This window comes from Mirounga angustirostris, unplaced genomic scaffold (assembly GCF_029215605.1).
Source record: "Mirounga angustirostris isolate CCGP_5_RB_7025 unplaced genomic scaffold, mMirAng1.0.hap1 SCAF_13, whole genome shotgun sequence".
Classification (NCBI taxonomy): Eukaryota; Metazoa; Chordata; class Mammalia; order Carnivora; family Phocidae; genus Mirounga; species Mirounga angustirostris.
The window spans coordinates 58,225,398-58,248,413 of NW_026991721.1; the positions used below are offsets into that span (position 1 = coordinate 58,225,398).

General features: G+C 37.6%; 3 protein-coding genes across 3 annotated transcripts; 1 reads left to right on the forward strand and 2 right to left on the reverse strand.

The window, feature by feature from the left end:
• Positions 1–1,699: 1,699 nt before the first annotated feature.
• LOC123856663 (olfactory receptor 51A7) lies at positions 1,700–2,639 on the reverse strand. Its single transcript, XM_045892808.1, is given in 4 exon segments — positions 1,700–1,864; positions 1,866–2,219; positions 2,221–2,451; positions 2,454–2,639. Coding segments are annotated over 4 exon segments (936 nt in total).
• A 12,158-nt stretch (positions 2,640–14,797) lies between these two features.
• On the forward strand, positions 14,798–17,509 carry LOC123856491 (olfactory receptor 52D1-like). Its single transcript, XM_064575852.1, is given in 3 exon segments — positions 14,798–15,530; positions 15,533–15,701; positions 17,407–17,509. Coding segments are annotated over 3 exon segments (987 nt in total). The 5' UTR covers positions 14,798–14,815.
• A 3,633-nt stretch (positions 17,510–21,142) lies between these two features.
• Positions 21,143–22,090, reverse strand: LOC123856662 (olfactory receptor 52E1-like). The gene has a single exon (XM_045892806.1). The coding sequence runs from the start codon at positions 22,082–22,084 to the stop codon at positions 21,143–21,145; it is 942 nt and encodes a 313-aa protein (XP_045748762.1). The 5' UTR covers positions 22,085–22,090.
• Positions 22,091–23,016: the final 926 nt, after the last annotated feature.

Genomic DNA, 23,016 nt, shown 5'->3' on the forward strand with positions numbered 1-23,016 from the left:
TTAAGGAAACAAAATATAAGTAAGAAAAACAGACAGGTGAACTAAGAACATAATTGGAAACAACATGGGAGGAAGCCCAAAAGTTTGTCTTGACTAAACTATGGGCATCTAGACAAGGTCAGCTATTGAACAATAAGAACTCAGTTAAACTCACCGGGGACATAAAATGTATATGAATGTTTATTCATCAGAGAACAACTTCTTCAAAAATGGTTCTTTGGAACAAATAATACTATATGTGAGTTCAACTGAGGCAATAAAACATTGAAATTGGTTACCAATAGTTTTTTTCCCAATTCACAGTACAAACTTTTTAAGGGTTTTGGTTGACTTATTCTAAATTTTATGTTTTATACCTCTGTCTGCTATGAAGTACTCACAAATAAAAGATGAACAGGAAACAAATCAATTTTATAGAGCATATTGAGATAGCCAATCTAATTTAGTTGACTATTTTTTAAAAATGGAACCATATATGTATGAATATCATTTTATATTGCTTAATATATGGTCATATTTTCTGCTAGCTTGTTTAGTGTTATTGAATATATCATAGTTCAAAATACCAAGTGCTTAAACAAGCATGAGATCCATTATTTTAAAGTAGTAAAGAATATCAGTGTTTTATTTTTTTATTTTTTTTAAAGATTTTATTTATTTGACAGAGAGAGACACAGTGAGAGAGGGAACACAAGCAGGGGGAGTGGGAGAGGGAGAAGCAGACTTCCCGCAGAGCAGGGAGCCCGATGCGGGGCTCGATCCCAGGACCCTGGGATCATGACCTGAGCTGAAGACAGACGCTTAATGACTGAGCCACCCAGGTGCCCCAAGAATATCAGTGTTTTAAAAATTACTGAACTACTAGCTTTCTTGTCTTCTACCAATAGTAGAATTGTTCCTCTCTTCTCCTTTTAGTAAATATAATTTCTTGGAACCCTGTTGTAATATGGAGAAAAAATCTGGTCTGTCTTAAAGAATGTTATGAGAGAGCTTATTGTCATAATTCAAGGCTATGAAAGCTCTAACATAAAAGAGAATCACTGATTGTCTCTATTTGATTACTAAGGAAAGAGCAAAGAGGAAATTTTTAACCAATTTGCATTTGACAATACACTTCTTTCCTTAAATGGAAAATCAAGGATTGCATTAAATAGACTGAAGACCCCTCAACAGATACATGTCTGAAGTCTGCCTGAAAGAAATCCATAATTGGATTGGGGTAACATCCTTTAACTTCCAGTTCCTTTAGTATTCATTTTCTATAAGGGGGCACAAGCTTTACTCCCATGTGTATTTATCCTTGTGCTGTAATAAATAGTGTAACTAAAATTCCAAATCAGTATATTGATTCATGATTTTAATAGTATTGCAAAACTTCTCTCTCTCTCTGTGTCAAATAAATAAATAAATAAAAATCTTTAAAAAATAGTATTGCAAAACTATTCCATACTTACCTGTCAATGCCCATGTCAGTCCTAGGCTCACAGACCTCAGTGCCCAGCTCATATGTTGTAGTGATTATAAGAATGGTTAAGGAAGATAAGAATAAATATCCGTAATACTTTGCATAATAAATATCCATAATAAGAAAAAATATCCATAGTTGTTTTTATCTTGTTGTTAACTATCAGTGGCTATCTGAAATATATTATTTTATTCTCTGATCTTGGCTGACCTTGCCTTACTTTTTCCCATACCTTCATTTTAGATGTAATATTCCCCAAACCTTCTCATGAATTTGCCGTGTCTTCACACAGTATACAATGGAGTTCATCAGAGGTGGTACTAGCAAGAAAATGTCAGCAATGAGGATCATGACCACTGGGGACTTGTGCTTGCCAAAACGGTGCATGGAGGCCAAAGACAATGATGGGCACATAGAAGATGAGCACAGCACAGATGTGGGAGACACAGGTGTTGAGGGCCTTGAGCCGCTCCTTATGGGATCCAATGCCCATCACAGTCTTCAGGATGAATATGTAGGACACAGCAATGAACACACTGTTTGACATCATACAGAGGGCAATGAAGAAACCATAGAAAAAGTTGACCATGTTGTCAGAGCAGGCCAGCTTCATGACATCCTGGTGCAGACAATAAGAGTGAGAAAGAAGGCTTTTCCTACAATATGTCAATTTTTTGAGAGTGAAAGGAAGTAGGAGCACTAAAAGCATGCTTTTAATGAGAAACACCAGGCCCATTTTGGCAACTCTGGCATTGGGAGAGGATAGAGCTATATCTCAGAGGGTTGTGTATGGCCAAAAAACGGTCAAAAGACATGACCAGGAGCACTGAAGACTCCATATCTGTGAATCCATGGATAAAGAATTCTGGAGCAGAACAGGCATTTGGAGAAATTCCTGTAGCATTGAAAACAAAGATCCTCAGCATAGTAGGGAGGGATGAGAGGGAAAGGCCCAGGTCAGAGACAGCCAGCATGGAGCGGAAATATAGTACATGGGGGCATGGAGTGAGGGCTCTGTCCTGATCACAAAGAGGATGGTGCAATTGCCAAGGATGGCCACCAGGTACATGAGGCAGATGGGGACAGAGATCCAAACATGAACATGCTCCAGTCCTGGGATTCCAATCAGGAAGAAGGTGGTGATCTCAATTTTAGAGGAATTGAGAGTGTGCATGATGCATCAGTTGGAAAGTATTTATTCCCAGATCTGAAATGACACTTTCAACATAAGTCTATTATGCTCATTTCCTTCCTTTCAGCACTTTTGTCTGAGACATAAAGAAAATGCAATTTTGAGGGGTGCCTGAGTGGCTCAGTCATTAAGCATCTGCCTTCGGCTCAGGTCATGATCCCAGGGTCCTGGGATCGAGCCCCGCATCGGGCTCCCTGCTCCACGGGAAGCCTGCTTTTCCCTCTCCCACTCCCCCTGCTTGTGTTCCCTCTCTAGCTGTGTCTCTTTCAGTCAAATAAATAAATAAAATCTTAAAAAAAAAAAAAAAGGAAATGCAATTTTGAAAGACTCAGATCAAGAAATAAAAGAAGGAAGTATTTCTTCTGAACAAACTATTGATAATAGAGTCAGATAATGTTAATCGGTAAGGAGAACCAAGAATATAGGAACTATCTTAACCAATCACATTTCTCCATAAAGTCCTCAGAAAAAAACACCTACATAAAGAGCAGTGACCTGCAAATAAATTCCCCCTTTTCTATTAGGATTTGCCCCTCCCCAACCCCAATCCAATGAAAAATTTTATACAGTTAGGCTGAACTTTTTGCTTGGTTTAGAGTGAGCCCAGAATTAAAAAAAAAAAAAAAAAAAGCTGGAAACTGCCAAAAGTAGATTTTTAAGAGAGCAGATACTAAGTAGTTTCTCCAATTTCTATAGTCTTTCCCTCCAAATGTTTTTCAGGCCAGGACTTGAGCTTCTAAAGCTGACCTTACTCACAAGCTCTCCACAGGAAGAGGTACAAAGAAAGGACAGAAAATAGGTTGTGTGTGCTTGACTGTTAACCCTCTCTTATAGTATAGTGGAAAATCCCATTTTCTTGTATGGAAGCAGATAGAATGGTCTTTAAATTGAGTAATCCATATCAGTGCTCTCCATCCATGAGCATGGGAGGAGAGAGACTTTCTTAGACTTGCTTTATAGGCCAACATATACTATCTCTCATAAACACAAAGTGACTCGGACTATAGGCCAGCCATGGTGGGTGGCAAGGTGAGAGACATAGTATGTTGGTGATGAGGGAGACTGGTATTCTCTGTCTTTTTTTTTTCTGACAGCATAAGGTAAATAGATGTTCTACAACTGTAGTTTGTTTTTATAGACAACTGATCTCACTATGTACCTTTGAGAGTTTTCTCTTTTTTTTAAGATTTTATTTATTTATTTGACAGAGAGATAGCGAGAGAGCACAAGTAGGCAGAGAGGCAAGCAGAGGGAGAGGGAGAAGCAGGCTCTCTCTGCTGAACAGCAAGCCCGATGTTGGGCTTGATCCCAGGACCCTGGGATTATGACCTGTGCCAAAGGCAGACGCTTGACTGAGCCACCCAGGCACCTTGAGAGTTGTCTCTTTCTTTATGGAATTAAGTTAATCAGGGACAACAGGTTCCACGATACATTGAGCATATTGGTTTCTACCCCTTTGCCTAGAGAAGGGAGGTTTAATTGAGAAGCTTGGGCTTTGTCAGAGCACTCTTGCCTATTAGGAATCAGAAACACAAGCTTTTCAATTAGTTCATCTTCTCTCCTTCCGGGAGTTCAGGGGATGGGACTGAGAATTCCAACCCTTTCATCACCTGGTTGATTCTCCAGACAACCAGCCCCCAATCTTGGGTGAGGTCCAAAAGTTACCACATTAACATGAGAAAAGACAACTTTCTCTCTCTCATCACACAGCAAATTCCAAGGGAAATCAATGCCAAAAACAGGCATGAAGACCAAATATATTTATTATAAATAACAATATTGCAGTGACTAGTTTCTTTCACTCACAAAGCATTTATGCCCCTAAATATTTGTCTGTTAAATATCCTCAAACATTGCAGCAGCTTTGCTATCTCCCTAATATACTTGCCCTTTCCTCGGCTCTAACACGCTTTCTCAGAAGTCACATCCTCAGAAAGGCCTTCCCTGAATACCCTAGCTGCCTCGGTCCTGTTCTATTCCCTTGCTCAAATCCAGTTACAGTATTAACTTCAGTTTGTTTATCTCTGGCATACAGTAAATCCTCAAATATTTGTTACATAAATGAAAAAAAATCTTTTAAGGACAATATCAGTGGATTTATTAAAGTAACAAATTCTTTTTTGTATTTTGAAAATACATTTTATTAGAAGATCTTGGGATAGCATTAGTTTAAAAGTATATTCTTTATAAAATATTAAAATAATTGAACTTAAGGGCAATAAATAAAATACTTAAAAAAATACACTTGTCAAGATAGCTTATTAACCTTTGTGTATGTCATTAGGTAATTAATAAATGCATAAATAAATCACTTCATAGAAAGACAGATATAACACTTCATTTTATCCCCATATTCTAAAGTCTAGAGAAGAAAGGAAGAAGAGTAGAGTGGATTGAAAGAGAAAATAGGGAAACAGGAGGGGTTTATTGAATTATGCTGGATGTTTTATACTTGCTACTTCATTTAATCCTCATATGGTATTATTATTCCTGATTGACAAATTTGAAAATGGGAGCATAGAGAGACTAATTTCTTGAAAAAACGTATATTGTTATGAACAGACATGAGGTGTTGTAACCTTAACATGAATTTGCTCCTTGGTGAGTAACAGGTGGAGACTACACCAGGGGGAGTTGTCACACAAGGAAACTTTATTTGCAGCAAATAAGATGAAGGGGAGTAACTTCCAAAGCAGTGACTACCCAGCAGAGGTGAGTGGGTTCCTTTTATTTAGGGTTTAGGATGAATATTCAGAAAGGGGAGTTTTGTCATCGCACGTAAAGGAGGGCATAAAATGATGCAGGAGTACTTAGAAAACATGCCCATGCATGCATTTTGTCTTAAGTCAGCGAAGCTTGTGCTTTTTTTCGGGCAGAGTCTTGGACATTGTAAAGAAGCAGAGGTAACTGTCAGAGGAAGGGAAGGGACTTAAGGACAAGCTTTGAGAGCAGGTATAAACTGACTGGGCTCCTTATCTTGGGTAAGGAAGGCAGGGTCTTGCTCTGTTTTGAAATAGCACTAAGAGCTTTATCACTGGTTGATTGTCTCTGATTTGGTCAGGCTATTTCCTGGCCTCATAGAGACTGTTGGTTTTTGTATTATTTCCTTTGTTCCCTTAAAGTCCTTAACTACTGAGGTTTTTGCATTTCTTTGCAATTCTGACAACTCTTAGGAAGTTCTTAGCAAGAAGTGTGCTTGGCCAAGTAGGGTGTAGATCCCGCAAAAATAGCTGGGGGCCTAAAATAACTTCTCTAGTGTCATGAATGCAGCATCTTGTCTTTCTTTTTCTGGGGACCCATGACTCTTTCTCCTTACAGTTTGAACCAATGTCATTTGAATTTCAAGCTTTTTCAATTATACCATGCTTCCTATCTCATGTTAATTAATAAATTTAAAAACTGAATACATCACAAGGAAAATGCATTCTGATGGAAGACAAAAAATCAGTGTTGGTAATAAGTAATATAAATGGCAAGAAAGGTTGAAGCCTTGAACCTTATCGCATCCCAGTTCCAGTGCCCTATAGAGTTACCTCCACAGCTATTTTAATCAACATAAGTCATTTCAATTTCATTTCTGACCAAATTGCTTCAGATGAGAAATAAAAGGCCAATAGAGATTGTTGATAGCAAAATCCAGCAAATAGAACCAACTGTGAAACAGTAAAGACAAAAGTATGTAATCAGTACCTGTTTAGCCAGATCGAGGGGTGAGGAAGATAAGAGATGGTTCTTAAGCTGAGAGGGGAAAAGAGGTGTAGATATTTTAAAAATAGGGAAAAAAGAAAGCACTGGGAACTTTTACTATGTTAAACATTGTGTTAGACAATTTTTACATGTAGATATTTCTGCTTTCAAAATTTTTGTTGAACTTTTTATGTGAACTTGGAAATAAATATCTGTGAAGCCTCACAGCCCTACTGATGAACAGGAGATAGCAAAGTAGCAGAATTTCTTTGAAGACATGGTTACTGGCAAAGCCCTGATCAGTCTGAAACAAAATAAATCTACCAGCAGTAGTGTTAGGAGTTAGTTGGACAGTTAGGTAGTCAGGGCCAGGGTCCCCAACAAGGAAATATGGAGTCAGGGCAGCTAAAATAAAACAGCACTAATATCCTGTTCTATAGCTTAGACAGGGCCACACTACCATTCTGCTTTGCAGCCTTTGCAGAAATGACTTCAGCAAAATGTCCTAAAATAAGTCAATTAACCCCAAAGCATTTGTCAGTATCATGGGCAAGGGGCAGTTAAGACATAAGCCCCCAAATGTCAGCCAAAAAAAAAGACCATCGGCACATAGACATTAACCTAATAGGTAGATAGATACGTGACCAAAGCTCTGATTGGCACGACTCAGCACACCCTGATTGCTTAAGATAGTTCTGCAAAAGAGCTCATAAAAACCCCCACACTTAGAAACTCCAAGGGCAACCCTCTCAGGTCCCCTCCCTCTTTGGGAGTTTTGAACTATTGCTCCATAAACTTTGCTTTGCTGCCCACCACTCTTCGTCTGGTCTACCTCTTCATTCTTCGAAGCAGTGTCACCAAGAACCTCAGGCACTAAAGGCGGAGAAATCCTGCAATAATAGTTATCAAAAAGGGCCCAATGCATTTGTTTCTCAAGTACCGTGCCTCATGCAGAGACATTACTGAAATATTTCTTCAGTAAATTGACTGTCTTGAGAGAAAGTCTTAAATGTTATTACTGATAAGAATTAAAATCCAGGAATACTTCTTCTTAGATGAATGGTACCTTAAACTCTTTATGTACATCATTTTATTTAATTCTCAGAGCAACCCCATGAGGGAGGTATTATTATTATTTCTGTTTTATGAATTAGGAAAGAAGGAAACAGCTAGTAAAGGATGAAACTGGAATTCAAACCCAAGTGTGTCTTATTCTCCTGCCAGATGCCAAGCACTACCTTCTCCTGCTCCTTATATTACTTCCTCTCCAATCTCCTGTGACTCATTTAATTTAACTAGGTTGTCCTCTGGTCCCTGTTCCAAAGTTCTTCCAATAACTTGAGACTATAATGTCATCTCAGCTGCTCTTTCTTCCAAGACTAAAGCCCTTCCTGTAATTCCAATCTGGAGACTGAGACCCTATTACCCATGGCCTGACTCAACCTGGGATATCTGCCTTCCCATTCTTTGCTGAGGCAGATAATTTTTTTTTTTTTTAATTTAAATTCAAGTTAGTTAACATATAGTGTAGTATTGGTTTCAGGAGTAGAATTTAGTGATTCATCACTTACATGTAACACCCAGTGCTCATCACAAGTGCCCTCTTTAAAACCCATCATCCAGTTACCCCATTCCCCACCCATTCCCCCCTCCAGCAACCCTGTTTGTTCTCTATAGTTAAGAGTCTCTCTCTTTTTTTTGTCTTTAAAAAAAGTTTTTATTTGAAGGCAAAACAGTAAAATCCACAAGAAATCGTTAACAGCACGTGTTTACGTTTTATCCTGAATCAGACACGTTTGAGCAATTCACAGCTACAGGAAATCTAGAACAAAATCAAATTATTTTATCACATCAGGTTGAAAAGTTGGAGAGGACTCTGCTTCTTATTGAAAAGAATTTTTCGGGCGCCTGGGTGGCTCAGTTGCTTAAGCGACTGCCTTCGGCTCAGGTCATGATCCCGGGGTCCTGGGGTCGAGCTCCCTGCTCTGCGGGGAGCCTGCTTCTCCCTCTCCCACTCCCCCTGCCTGTGTTCCCTCTCTCGCTCTCTGTCAAATAAATAAACAAAATCATTAAAAAAAAAAGAAGAAGAAGAAGATAGCAGGAGGGGAAGAATGAAGGGGGGGAAATCAGAGGGGGAGATGAACCATGAGAGACGATGGGCTCTGAAAAACAAACTGAGGGTTCTAGAGGGGAGGGGGGTAGGAGGAGGGGTTAGTCTGGTGATGGGTATTAAAGAGGGCACGTTCTGCATGGACCACTGGGTGTTATACACAAACAATGAATCATGGAACACTACATCAAAAACTAATGATGTAATGTATGGTGATTAACATAACATAATACAAAAAAATAAGTCAAACAGAGAAGGACAATTATCATATGGTTTCACTCATATGTGGAACATAAAGAATAGAGCGGAGAACCAGAGGGGAAGGGAGGGAAAACTGAACAGGAAGAGGGAGTTAAACCATGAGAAACTCTGGACTCTGGGAAACAAACTGAGGGTTACAAAGGGTAAGGGGGTGAGGGGATGGGGTAACTGGGTGATGGGTATTAAGGAGGGCACGTGTTGTGATGAGCACTGCAATTAATGAATCATTGAACACTACATCAGAAACTAATGATGTACTATATGCTGGCTAACAGAACATAATAAAAAAAAAAATCTAGATAGCTGAAAGGATTGCATGTTTAAAGCTGTCAAATTTTCCTCATTAATGTTTAGATGCAATTCAACTTTCATCAAAATCCCATTTTGATTCATTTCATATATTTAAATAAATTTTCTGTGAAATTTATTCCGATGAATTATGAAAAGAATAAGGTACATGTCACAACATGAAATTTAGATCATGAGATAAAATGTTGAAGTCAAATATGATTTGAATATTCTAAATCATATGAATATGAAAATCATGGAATAAAATTAAACCAAATATCAAAGTGACATTATGGTGGATGTTTGTTTTTTGTTTATATTTTCCTATATAAAAAATAAAAAGTGAAGGACTAGACACTTATCTATGCTTTCTTCATATATACACATGATGTATTTAAGAACAAACAATTCTGAGACTCAAGCAATCCTGCTGAGAGGCAGTGTCCAGAGATAGTCCAGAAAAACTCCCCTGCCCTCTCCCCCACCTTTCTTGGATTCTCCCCTTATTAAGCTGTTAGCTCTAATGACTTAGAACCTGAGTTCTGAACTCAAGTTCAATTCCCAGTGGTTTGTTTTCTTGATAGGTGGGGAGGCCATCCCCACTCTATGCCCATGAGAGCCTTAGAAATCAGGAGACATGTCTATAACTGAGCTCATTTAGAAACACTAAAGGTCTTGAGAGAAGTAAAATCTTCCTGAGATCAAGGTGCTCATCCTCATCCTTACAGAACCCCTGGTGTATGTAAAGCAGTTTTTAGTCACATTCATTTGTATCATCTAATCAGAGCAAACAGGCTCTAGGAAAGACGTCTTGTGTAAGATTTCTCAGTTCACCTGGACCCATTTGGGTTTGTGGTCCCTGAGTAGACTACTGCTGTTTTACTCTGTATGGGTGGAGATTAGGCTACAACTTTTATTGAGAATAAATTTATGCATGGGCTTCTCTGCTTAGTTCAGTACATCAGAGGAAGGCTGATGAAGGAAAGGATGGGGATATAGATGTATCAGTCCTAAATCCTGAGCAAATCTATGGTATTTCAGCAATGTTTCATGCTGCTCAATTTTAGTCTTCAATGCATTAAGCCATTTTACATTTACAAAACCTTATGGAGTACTCATCTCCAGATTAATGTAAAGATGACAAACTTTGTAATTATACTTGGGTTCAAATTCCAGATCCTTGAATTCATAGTAGAATAGTTTTGGGAAACTTAAATTAACATTCTGAGTTTTTTTTTTTAAATCTGTGTTGTAAGTATGGTTATCTGCCTAAAAACCCCCTTAAGGATTAAATGGGATAATGCCTGCAATGTAAATACTATATGTACCTAATATATGCCAATTCATGTTGATTTATTTTATTTTTGTGAAGAGATGGATAGGGATGTAGAATTTAGCACAAAAACATTATAGGGTTGTTTTGTTTTGTTTTGTTTTTTCATTTTATTCCTCCCCAAAAGCAGATGTGAGTTTCTTTCCCTCCAATCCCTCTTTTATTCCATGCTGTGTAGTCAGACAAGGAATCAAATGCTGACAGAATTCGATTTTGTTGGAAGCTAATCCCTTTTATGTCTTAAAGATTTTATATTAGAATCAGGAAATCAGGAAAGCTATTAATGCACTATAATGTTTGGGGATAGTGTGGACTATAATAAATTTATAGTGATTTCACCAGTTGTCTTAAATTTAAATTGAATTTATATACCAGAAAAATAATAACAGTCCCTTATCTTCAGTTCTCTTTTCTTCATTCATTGGAACAAGCAAATATATGAAAATACAGGGCCTCTGCCAAGTCAGAAATTGCAATATAATAAAGGAGAAAAACATGCAGAAATACAAAATACAATATGACAAGAGATAGAAGACAGGCAAGTACACACATCAATGAAACACTTGAGGATGGATGTCCATGATCATTCAAAGTTCCTAGAAAAATATTCCCACAGGAGCTGATATGTGAGCAGAGTCTCCAATTCTAACCAGGTTACCTAGGGTATGTATGTGTGAAAAAATGCCATGACAAACAAAGACATAAGGTTATCACCTTCATGAATTGAGTAGATGACCAGTTCTCTATATGCAGAAAGATATAGAAAAGGTATTTCAAAAGATTAGAAAACTTGCTAATATTTTATAAGACAAGGAAGGCCACATTTTCTTTATAATTTCTTGGTTTGTATTATTTTCTGGTAAATAACATGTGTAACTGCATTTATTTATTTACTTGCCTTAAACTATACATGTAATAATACATGAATATATAGAATATACTGGCACTGTTTAAAAATGTCAAGCCATACAGATACAGCTAAATTATACTGTCTATACGTCTTTCCATCCATTCTACATTTTAGATCTCTCCTTCATTGACTGTGTATCCTTTTTAGGTTATTTCTTATGTGTATAAAATTCTCATTATAAATGTGTGTGTATATGCACATACATATATATATATGCTCTTAATTTTTGCATGGGTGTCAATGTTAATGGGAAAATCATACTTCTGCTTCATTTTTTTCATTTGAATGTTTTTCTATGTCTGCTTACAAAAATATACTTTACTTATTCTAAGCACTTCTGAGTGCTCTATAATATAAAGATAACACAGATTTGTAAGTTCAGTATTACTTTATTGATAGACATTGTGAATGCTTCACTATTAATTCTATTACAGGCACTTTTACAATGAGAATTAGTGTATATACTTCCATAGGTATATGTGAACATTATTCCCTAAGATGGCAAGTAGTTAAATTGCTCTGCCCAGAACTTTGTTTTTAATAAGAATAATACTATGCAATTTTCCTCTAAGAGTAGGGTCAATTTTCTCCAGTCAATTGGGCATAAGAATCACTCTTTAACCCAAAGCTCACTAATGCTTGTTATCATCAATCTTGAAATTCTGTTGGTTAAAAATATAATACTGGATGATTTGTATCATATTCATTTAATTTTTAATTTCCTGATTGCCAGTAAGAAAAAGTCTATTTTATGTCATTGAACATTTGCATTTTACTTCAGTGTGAATGTTTGCTCTAAATAATCTGTCCACATATTTTCTTTTTTTTTTTTTAAAGATTTATTTGTTTATTTTGAGAGAGAGAGAGAGAGGAGGTAAAGGGACAGAGGGATAGGGAGAGAGTCTGGAGCAGACTCCCTGCTGAGCATGGAGCCAGACCCGGGACTCAATCTCACGGCCATGAGATCATGACCTGAGCCAAAATCAAGAGTCGAATTCTTAACCAGCTGAGCCACCCAGGTGCCCCTGTCCACGTATTTCCTGTTGGTAAAATATATTTAAATTGTGTAATGGCATATAGCAAGTAGAAGGAATGAAGGCAAAAGTGCATGAGAAATATGAGAATGTTGATGGAATTACAAATATAGATAAAAGGATATGAAGTTTCATTTTAGGACAAAGGTAGGAAAGTATGTGAAAATGCACTAGCTGAATGTATATACATGTACATAAACATAGAGGTAGGACAGGGAAATGTTGACAGAGCTGTCTGTGGCAAATGTTAATTTTCTCTCTGAGGTTGAGAGGTTAATTTTCCCTCTGAGAGGTCATCTGTTGAAAGTGCAGGAGGGTTAATTAAGAACAGAAAGGCTTAAATTTGGACTAGTTCCTTTATGGAATATAATAGTTGGGTGCTTTCGACCAGTATTCATAGTCAAATTAATAATGATGGCTTTATTTTTATTCTTAGATACAGAACAATCCTTGTCTTCTTCTTATATGCACAAATGCAAATAGACTGTCGCATCACTAGGGCAATTTTTAAGAATAAGGGCTTTAGAATCAGTGTGTGATCTAGAAACATATCTATCACTTACCAGCTATTTAAAATTATAGAAGTTACCTAAACTCTTCTCATCTTAAAATGGAGATGAAATTTATGAGATAATACATGAAATGTTCTCAGGAAAACAACTAACTCATATCAAGCATTTTAAAAGTCTAACTATTGCATTATTACATCAATCCCCAATGAACTGGTTTCCCTGGATTTCTATTCTGTCCCAATTCATAGCATGTTTCAGAAAGAAATGTCATTATGTAAACTTTCCATAGAACCTTGACCCGCCTATCCAGCTTTCATGTTCAAAAGAGAATATCCATCTCTAGGGATCTTGAAGGCCAAATAACCACAGCAAGCAGAAACTCTGGGTATGAAACTTCAAAAGAGTAAGAGCAAAACACATGTCATCATTGTCAGCCCATATTGATGCCCAGTCTGCTATACATATTCCAATCCTGGCTTCAGTGGACACTGACTTAAGGATTATTTTTCCTGGTCACAACACTCCATAATCTTCAATGGTCTATAATAGTGGTAAAAGCAGTGTCTGTGGAACAGTGTCAATTGTGCTTCTAAGAAGAAAAGGAGGGAAAGATCTGTTTATTATGGGACCAGTATGACTTTCAAAAATATTCTACTAGTCTTAAGAATTGGAAGAAGTAGGGGCGCCTGGGTGGCTCAGTTGGTTAAGCGACTGCCTTCGGCTCAAGTCATGATCCTGGAGTCCCTGGATCGAGTCCCACATTGGGCTCCCTGCTCAGCAGGGAGTCTGCTTCTCTCTCTGACCCTCCCCCCCCCATGCTCTCTCTCTATCTCATTCTCTCTCTCTCAAATAAATAAATAAAAATCTTTAAAAAAAAAAAGAATTGGAAGAAGTATAATCAGCAAATCACAGTATGGGGGAGGGGCCAGCCAATGAAGGAGAAGTGTGCAGAGCAAAGAAAATGTCATGAGGGGATGTTTGGATGAATTTGCCTAGAGAGGGAGCTCAATAGAGAGCCAGTCATAAAGTACTTTGCTTAACTGGATACATGTAAGGAAATGAAGGAAATGCATGTTAGTGATTATAATCACATTGCTGCAATTCTTGCCTGTGAGGTCAAGAGTAAACAAAAATGTGTCACCAATGGAGAGTCACAAGCAATGCAATGAGCTGTACAATTCCTGATGCACTATCAGCCCCACTCTTGTCATTATGCTGAATGGGCTCCATGTTAGTGTGAATAACCTCCTTCTGGTCTTTCCAAAGGAAGCAACACATCCTCCCCAAATTCTCAAAACTACACCCCATAACTGAACTTCTTGGCATGTCCCAGAACCAGGATGACTAAAATCTTAAAAAAAAAAAAAAAAAAAGGGCATATTTTCTATTCTGAACTTCCTGTCATCTCTCCTGCCTATTCAAATTTGTGCCTTACAACTGTTTCTAAGTCCTCCAAACCCATAACTCTTACACATTTTTCCCATATGATTCAACATATATGTTTATAAATACATGTATCTTAATGAAATAAGTTAGTTGAAGAAGCCATTACAAACAGTGTAATTTCGAAGAATTAAGCATACAGCTATTCCACTGTGCATCTACACTTGTGTTTATTTTATTTTTTAATGTTTTTATTTAAATTCCTGTTAGTTAACATACAATGTAATAGGGTGTTGTATGTAAGTACTGAATCACTATAGCATATCCCTGGGACTCTTACACATTGTTTAGCTTTCAGTTAGTATTACTTTCTTCTCGCGATTTTTGGTAACTTCATATTTTCCCTCATTTGGCATCTACAGATCAGGCACATTGCAAATTACAACTGTGAAACAAGTTCTGACAGTCAGATATGACGATGAAATAATTTATAAATATTGAGAGACATTGTAATTACTCCATGACCTGCAAATCCCTGCATTTTGGCTGACTTAACTCATTGAAGGTTTAAAATTTTTAAGCTATTAGTTTTGTTTGGTGTAGAGAAAAATTCCTGAAGAGAAAGCTAGAACTTCTTGTTATGTCAGCATACAATAAGACCGATGTCCATCCATCAACCTTCATTCTCATTGGCATTCCTGGGTTGGAGGCTGCCCACATCTGGATCTCCATCCCCTTTTGTGTGGTCTACGTTTTGGCCCTCCTGGGAAACTGTTCTCTTCTGTTTATCATCAAGACAGACTCCAGCCTCCATGAACCAATGTACCTCTTCCTCTGCATGCTGGCTGTGGCTGATCTTATTGTGTGTACTACAGCTGTACCGAAACTTCTTAGCCTTTTCTGGTTCCATGATGGAGAGATTCGTTTTGAAGCCTGCCTCACTCAAGTGTTCCTGATTCACTCTTGCTCCACCATGGAATCTGGCTTCTTCCTGGCCATGGCTTTTGACCGTTATGTAGCCATTTGTAACCCATTAAGACATTCAGCTATTCTGACACATGCTGTAATTGGAGGGATGGGTCTAGGAATAGTACTCCAGGGCACAGCACTTCTCAGTCCTCACCCCTTTCTGTTACATTGGCTTCCCTACTGCAGAACCAATATCATTTCCCACACCTACTGTGAGTTCAAGATTGCCTGTGCTGAGACAAGAATTCGTAAAGCCTACAGCCTCATTGTTGCCTTCCTTACTGGTGGGGTGGACTTCATATTGATAATCTGTTCTTATGTTCTCATACTCCACACTGTCTTCCACCTCCCATCAAAGGAAGCCTGACTCAAGACCTTGGGCACCTGTGTCATCTCTGTGTCATCTTAGTATCTTATACTCCAGCCTTCTTCTCTTTTCTCACCTACAGGTTTGGGCACCGTGTGGCTCCCCATGTCCACATATTTGTGGCCAACATCTATCTTCTGGTCCCACCCATGGTGAACCCTATTATCTATGGGGTAAGAACCAAGAAGATATGGGACAGATTCCTTAAATTTTTTCATTTTTTCAAAGCCTGTGAGCAAGTCCTTTGTGTTGATGAGTAATATATGAACAAATGTTATATTATCCATCTTAGAATGAGTGATTTCTTCATGAAGCTCCTCTTTTAGTGGTCAGAGGGCATGGGTTTTTCTGTGGGAAGTAACTCATCCAAAGATATATTTATGTTGTAACAATAATTACATAGAGGCAAATGTATTATTGAGTATGACTCTTTACTAAATGTTAAGCTATTATTTCCTAAAAAACATACACACACAAACATAAAATGTAGAATCATCTGTGGCTAAAAACAAGAGATATTTAAAATTAACATGATATATAATCACATATCTTTGGTTTACCAGTTAAGATTTTCTACCAGATTTAGAAATTTCCTTTTTTCTTTTTTTGCCCCAGTCATTTCTTCTTGACTAAATGTCCTTCTTTCTCAAGTACATACCTCACCACTTTCTTAGTGAGAGTTTCTTGATGCTAACTTTTGTGTTCTATGTTCATCTAATGTTTTCTTTATTTCTTCTTTAATGATACTTTTCTAGCTACACACTTTCATTCTCCAGTTATTACATTTCCTTAGCCTTTTGAAGACATTTTCCTACAGTCTTCTAGAATCTAATATTACTTAGAAGAAAACTGTTGCTGGCCAAATGGTCATTAATTTGTAGGTAATTATCTTTTCTGTCTGACTGTCATTATATTCTATTGACTTATTTGGTATTCTGTAGTTTCACATGGGTAAATTTCACAGGTATTATGCTAAGTGAAAAAAGATTACATACTCTATGATTCTGTTTAAATGAAACTCTAGGGAAGGAAAAGTAGTGTGGGAGTAGTGTTCAGGCATCTGTGTTTTAAGGTCTTGTAGGTGATTCTTAAATGCAGCTAAACTGAGCTGCATCTGTGTAAATTGAGGAACAGAGATATTAGTTGACCACAGGGGGAATATTTCAGTCAAGTACTTCACCCTTCAAGCTAAATTATGAAGAGAATCAACATTTGTTAAGCATTTACTAGATTCTAATCTCTTTATTGTGGGTTTTAATACATAATCACTAAAAAATACATAATCACTTTACCTTCATGATATTTTTTAGAATTAATTACCATAAATACCCACATAACTCAACAACTCATACTCAATGGGCTACTTTAGAGGAGCTAGCGTTAGAAGTCTGTCTAGCCCTAAAGCCATAATATTCTTATAATCTCTCAATGGTTCCATATACAGCTATATCACTCAATGGGATTCCTAGGAACACAGCTTCTCACAGGCTGATGTGTCAAAATTGTTCCTAATCATCATTGCGTTCTCCACACCACTCGGTTTAGATCCATTTAGCTAATGTTTACTTGACCTGAATTCACTGGGGATATAGAAATGAATCAGACAAGGTTTGTAAACAGTTTCAGAGTCTCAGAGGTACACAGAATCAATGTATCCTTTCTTTCCCATATGATTCCTGAAAAGATTGAGATTGAGGAAAAACAGAACAGATATGAGTTCAAAATATCAACTTTCCTGGGGATGAAGTTTATTCTGGAGAACCTAGTTTGGTTCAAGAGTCAGCAAACACTCTAACTAAACCCCAGAGTTAGGCATATAGTCCTAATCAGAACATGAAGACTTACTACATGGAGGAGCACCAGAGAACACAGGACTACTTAGAAAGTCTCACTACCAGGAAGTGTATTTTGCAGGGGGTGGGGCATGGGGAGAAGGGTCTTAATTACACTTACTCAATTTATTCCTACCAAATTTTCACATCTACAACTTCCCCCTAGCACATAGTGAATAAGAGTGAAAAAGGGATGGGCTTTACAATACATGAACATGAAGAATAGGCTGGCAACATTTTGTTCCAATAGCTTTATAAGGTTGATTCAAACATACAAACATTTATTTTCAGTATAATAACATGTAACACTTATATAATGTCTACATTCTCATAATCACCCCTGAGTTCTTTCCATACATTAACCCATTCAATTCTCATGCAAACTAAAAATGATTTGTAGGATTAATCTCCTCACTTTACAAATACAGAAACTGAGAAACAGAGAAATCAATTGACTTTCTCATAGTCACAGATGGTTAAAAATGGAGACAGAATTTGAACCTAGGAAGTTTGACACCAGGTTTATATTCTCAACCACTACTCTATATTTAGTTATATATTGATATTTACACTCTGAATAATCAATGTGACAAGTGCTATGATAGAACTAGAAAGTAGGTACATAATCAGGCAAGGCTAGGGAGTATAGAAAGTCAAGAATAGTTCCAGAAGATAGGACATCAGGACCATCGGGTAGGCAAAGTTACCTGTGGATTAGGTCAAGTTAGGTAGGTAATGTGTGGAATATGGTGTGTGTGTGTGTGTGTGAGTGTCTGTTGGGAGTTAGAGTTGTGTCCAGTATTGAGTTAGCCAATTCTGCATTCAATCATTTCACTTCCTAAAGATTATCCCATTTTCTCCATCTAGCAATCAACCAATTTGATTATTAACCAACTTTCAATTTTCTAGAATGATAGTTTTCAAAATTTAGGCTTGAAGCCTCTTAAAAATACATATTGCTTAGGCCCTCTCTAAAAGTATTAGATTCAAAATGTCTGTGGTGTATCTCACAAAAAAAATCCCATTTACTTTCCATTTACTTTTCATCAATCATTCCATATATTTATAATTCGGTGATCCACACTCCATACCACAGTTGTAGGATGCTGAGAAGAAATATGCAGATGTCCTTCTACTCAGAGAATGTGGCATGATTTGAAATTCCAACTAAGATTTATAGTTTTTATTTAGAATATAAAAAGTTGGAAAGAATGTCACTCAAAATCTTATGAAAATAAAAGTATATGCTGTATAATCAAAAACACAATTTTCTTGGAACTGTCAGAAGGTTCAAATCATAGTGCAAGTAACTAATCCAAAATTTAAGGAAAGATAGGTAACTACAAAAAGAGATGGAACATGATCCTGTGCTCACTAGGGGCATATGTCAGATACTCTACACGCCAGTATAAAGAATTTGCTAAAGTTTAAACCAAATTATTCACAGCTGAGTATGAACCTATATGAGAATACATAATGTCTGGGAGTCATGTATATATGATACAAAGGGGAATTCACACCCGCTCAGGTTTTTCTCCCTAGACCTAAACCAGGTACTCCTGAGAAAGTCTCAGTGCAGGACTAGACCTTCATCATGAACCAGGCCTGGTGGAGGGGAATAGCAGCCACTGTAAGAAGGGAATGACCCCTCACCCAGGTTCTCTCCCCTAAGGAACAAAAACCTCTTCCTGGAGGAAGAGCACTAGTGGAGACCCATTGCTGCTGAGCCAAAGGAGCAGAAACAAACTCTATTACCCAGGGTGAGGCAGGTTCCTTAGAAGTGTCCCACAGTGCTGAGGGAGGGGCAGAATCACTGAGGAGGCTTCACTTTCAAGACTCAGGGACATAGAACCTACCTAAGACAGGCTGAAACAACGTAGTTGGTATTGTAATGTCCTCTGGCTCTTACCACTGGACTAGCTGGGTTGAGTAACAAGAAACAGTTCTCTACACCTGAAGGAGTGTAGACACCATGGAGAGTGGCCTTATTTGTAGCACAGCAACAAAGTGAAAATCTAATGCTGATTGTGGTATAGACATCAACTAAAACCTAACTCATCAGCCACACCCTGAGCACAAGGTGAAGTTAGAGTAACGTGATGCATTCACTGAGGACATGCGAAGGAAAGGCATGAAGAAATCAAGAACCTGAATAGTCCTTTCCTATGAAATACGTTGAATCTGTAGTTAGCAACCTTCTAACACAGAAGACTCCAGGCCCAGGTGACTGCATTGGTGAAATTAGCCATTTAAAGGCTAAGTACCAATTCTCCACATATTAGCCAAAACACATATAAACAGATTGAACTCTAACCAAGTCATTCAAGATACAATTGAGGCCACATCATTAAAGTCCATCTCATAAGTACAATAAATAGATAGATAGAGGATGAGTTCAGTGTCACAATGGGGTTCCAGGAATAGGCACTTGTGCTTATAATTATACAGCATAACTGACTGCTTCCAATTCAGGATGTGATGTTAATTAATACAAACTCCCTCTAAGAGTTTATGACATCATCTTTTCTATTATAATAAAAATAAGTAGGATTTTTTTTCTAAAGTGCGTGCTATGGAATATTAGTGTCGTAGGTTGGTCAAAGGAGCAATCTGAAGCCAATATCATAAAATTTCAGATGAATATTTGTGAATTGAAAGATCTGAGAAATCTTGCAGTAAAAATATAGCCAAAAATTTAGTTTTATTGGCCAGGATTTACAAACATATTTTCCCTGAATTCTTTCTACAAATAATGTCAATAAGACCACCTAGAACTAAAGAACACTGAGTGGTATATGGCACAAGAGTATGCATGTACGCACTTGGCTAATACTGGACTTAGAACAGCTTAAAACTTCCTGCTTTCCATAAGAGGGAAGCTTGTCTGTGAAGTGCCATAAGACACAGAGACAGAACTCTTTGAAAAGTAGTTGTTTGAAAAGAAGTATCGGGTGCCTGGGTGGCTCAGATGGTTGGGCGTCTGCCTTCGGCTCAGGTCATGATCCCAGTGTCCTGGGATCGAGTCCTGCCTCGGGCTCCCTGCTCCTTGGGAGGCTGCTTCTCCCTCTGCCTCTCTCTCTCTCTGTCTCTCATGAATAAATAAATAAAAATCTTAAAAAAAAAAAAAAGAAAAGAAGTATCAATAAGCCAGACTTTATATCTACTCATCCATCAAATAAGCAACAACACAGCTTTAAAACAAAAAAACTATGAATTTGCCAAGATTGCCGAGTTTTTACAGTTCTGTTCATGGTATAAAATCTCTACTTTTTTCACATGATTATCATATTTGCAGGATCAATTTCATGCCTAACAACATTAACGTGGTAGAGTCATTCTTTCTGAGAGGGAGTCCAGGCATATGGGAAGTTTTTCAGCATCTATTATTTTTTGGGAACCAGCATAGTAAGGGTGAAGCACTATCTTTGTTTGAATTAGGATATAAAGGAATTTATGTATTTTTTTTTTATTATTTGTGTGTTATTTTCTTTTTAGAGGATTGGTTTTGCTTTAAAATGATGTTGATTGTGGAATGTGATGTGTTCAGTCCTAATGAAAGCAGAACAAAGTGTTCGTTTTCTTCCAAGTGGAGAAATTGAATTATCTTCAAACAATGGAAAATTATAAGACCCTTTTATTCATGCATTTGACATGGGCCTCACTTTCCATTTTTGGGTTTGAGAAGGAGGCTGACCGGCCTCCCCTGAGATGGGCCAGCATAACTTCCAAATATTCTCTTTCTATTCTAAACAAAGAGAATTGGTGCTGCTTCCTTCTTTAATTTGATTCTTTACAAGAGTTATGTTTTTTTCTTGGAAAAAACTTTCAGCACCTGTTCTCTAATCTGTTTAGTTCTGACGCCATAGATTACAGGGTTGAGAGCAGGTGGAATGACTACGTAGAAATTAGCCAAAAGGATATGGATATAGCGTGGTATATTCTGGCCAAACCTGTGGGTCATAAATGAAAAAAACCCAGGGGTGTAGAAAGCCAACATGACACACACGTGAGAGCCACAGGTGCTGAGTGCTTTGAGCCGGGCATCGTGGGAAGGCAGTCGAAAGACAGCACGAAGGATCTGGACATAGGAAATGACAATAGCTATGATGTCCAACATCAGGACAGAGATGGCACATAAGCCATAGATAATGTTGACCCTTATGCTGTCACAGGACAGGCGGGCAATGCCCATGTGCTCACAGTAAGTGTGAGGAATAATTTGGTGTCCACAAAATGATAACCGTAGGATGAGTAGAACAAAGGTTATGGCAAAAGACAAAGGTCTCAGTAGGATTATCAAAGCAATGATGACTACCACCTCGTTTGTGAGCACCAGTGTGTATTGAAGAGGGTTACAGATGGCCACATAGCGATCATAGGCCATGGCCATGAGCACCCCTGACTCCATGCCAGTGCAGAGGTGGATGAAGAACATCTGGATGAGACATCCCTCAAAGGAGATTTCTCTCAGGTTGAACCAGAAGATGCTAAGCATCTTGGGGATGGTGGATGTGGACAGGCCTAGGTCGATAGATGACAGAATGGCCAGGAAGTAGAACATGGGCTGGTGGAGGCTGCTCTCAGTCTCAATCACGGAGAGGATGCTGACGTTCCCAAGAACAGCTGTCAGGTACACAGCAAAGAAAGGGAAACCAATCCAGATATGTATATGTTCCAGCCCCGGGATCCCCAGGAGGAAGAAAGAGTAGGGATGAAATAGCGTGGTATTAAGTGAGGCCATCTTCAGGGATATTTTTACAGTAAAATATATTATAGATCAAGTACCTCTCATTCACTGAATAAGCCTCATCCTTGCTTAGTGCACAGAGAAAATGAAGGAATTAGTGAAACATTTATTGTATCTACCTGTATCACTGCACCATAGAGATCTGAAAATGTGCAGAATTGAGTGACAAAATGAAGCCACTTGGTTTCAGTGTACTTCATCATATTCATTCATTTAAATTGAATATCTTTATTCAACCAAAATTGGCTAAATATCTGAGCTAGAAAAGGTTCCTTTTTTGATGGAACTTAAAGTTTTAGTGGTTGAAACAGTTATGCAAATCAACCATTTAAATTAATAAAATAATTGTTAAGATCAAGTTGTTCCCTTGCTACTTAGGTATACAAAATATTTACCTGAAAATTATTTGGTATTTTATAGAAAAAGTTATTTGATTTATGACTATATACATTATATACAAGGTAGGAACATAAACATAAGCATAATGACAGACATTATGATTCTCTGTGTACCACATTCTGAGCCGAATATATATAACGCAGTCTTCATAGGAACTGCAAGTACAACAAACCAGAACTTTCTAAGACAATTTTGTATCTATGCAAGTTTCTCACTGTTAAGTCCCCAAAAACATTTTTCATGCCATAGTCATCTTCTGATCTCTCCTTTCTTGCTGTTGCCAGTATCAGAGAATAAATGTGCCTTGAGGTTTTATTAATGAAGCCAAACCAAATTTCATTTCAGGATAATCCTCTTAATCTGGGTCTGCTTAGAAAGGAACATACATATTCCTCTTCATTTCTGTTCTGGTGATAAGTAAAGAGAGCCTTGCCCTTTAAGTGCCCTCCTGCTGATGTCTGTCCAGAAAGAAATACAGATTTACATTTGGGCACGGAAACAATGTTTAGGTTTATATAATATCACAA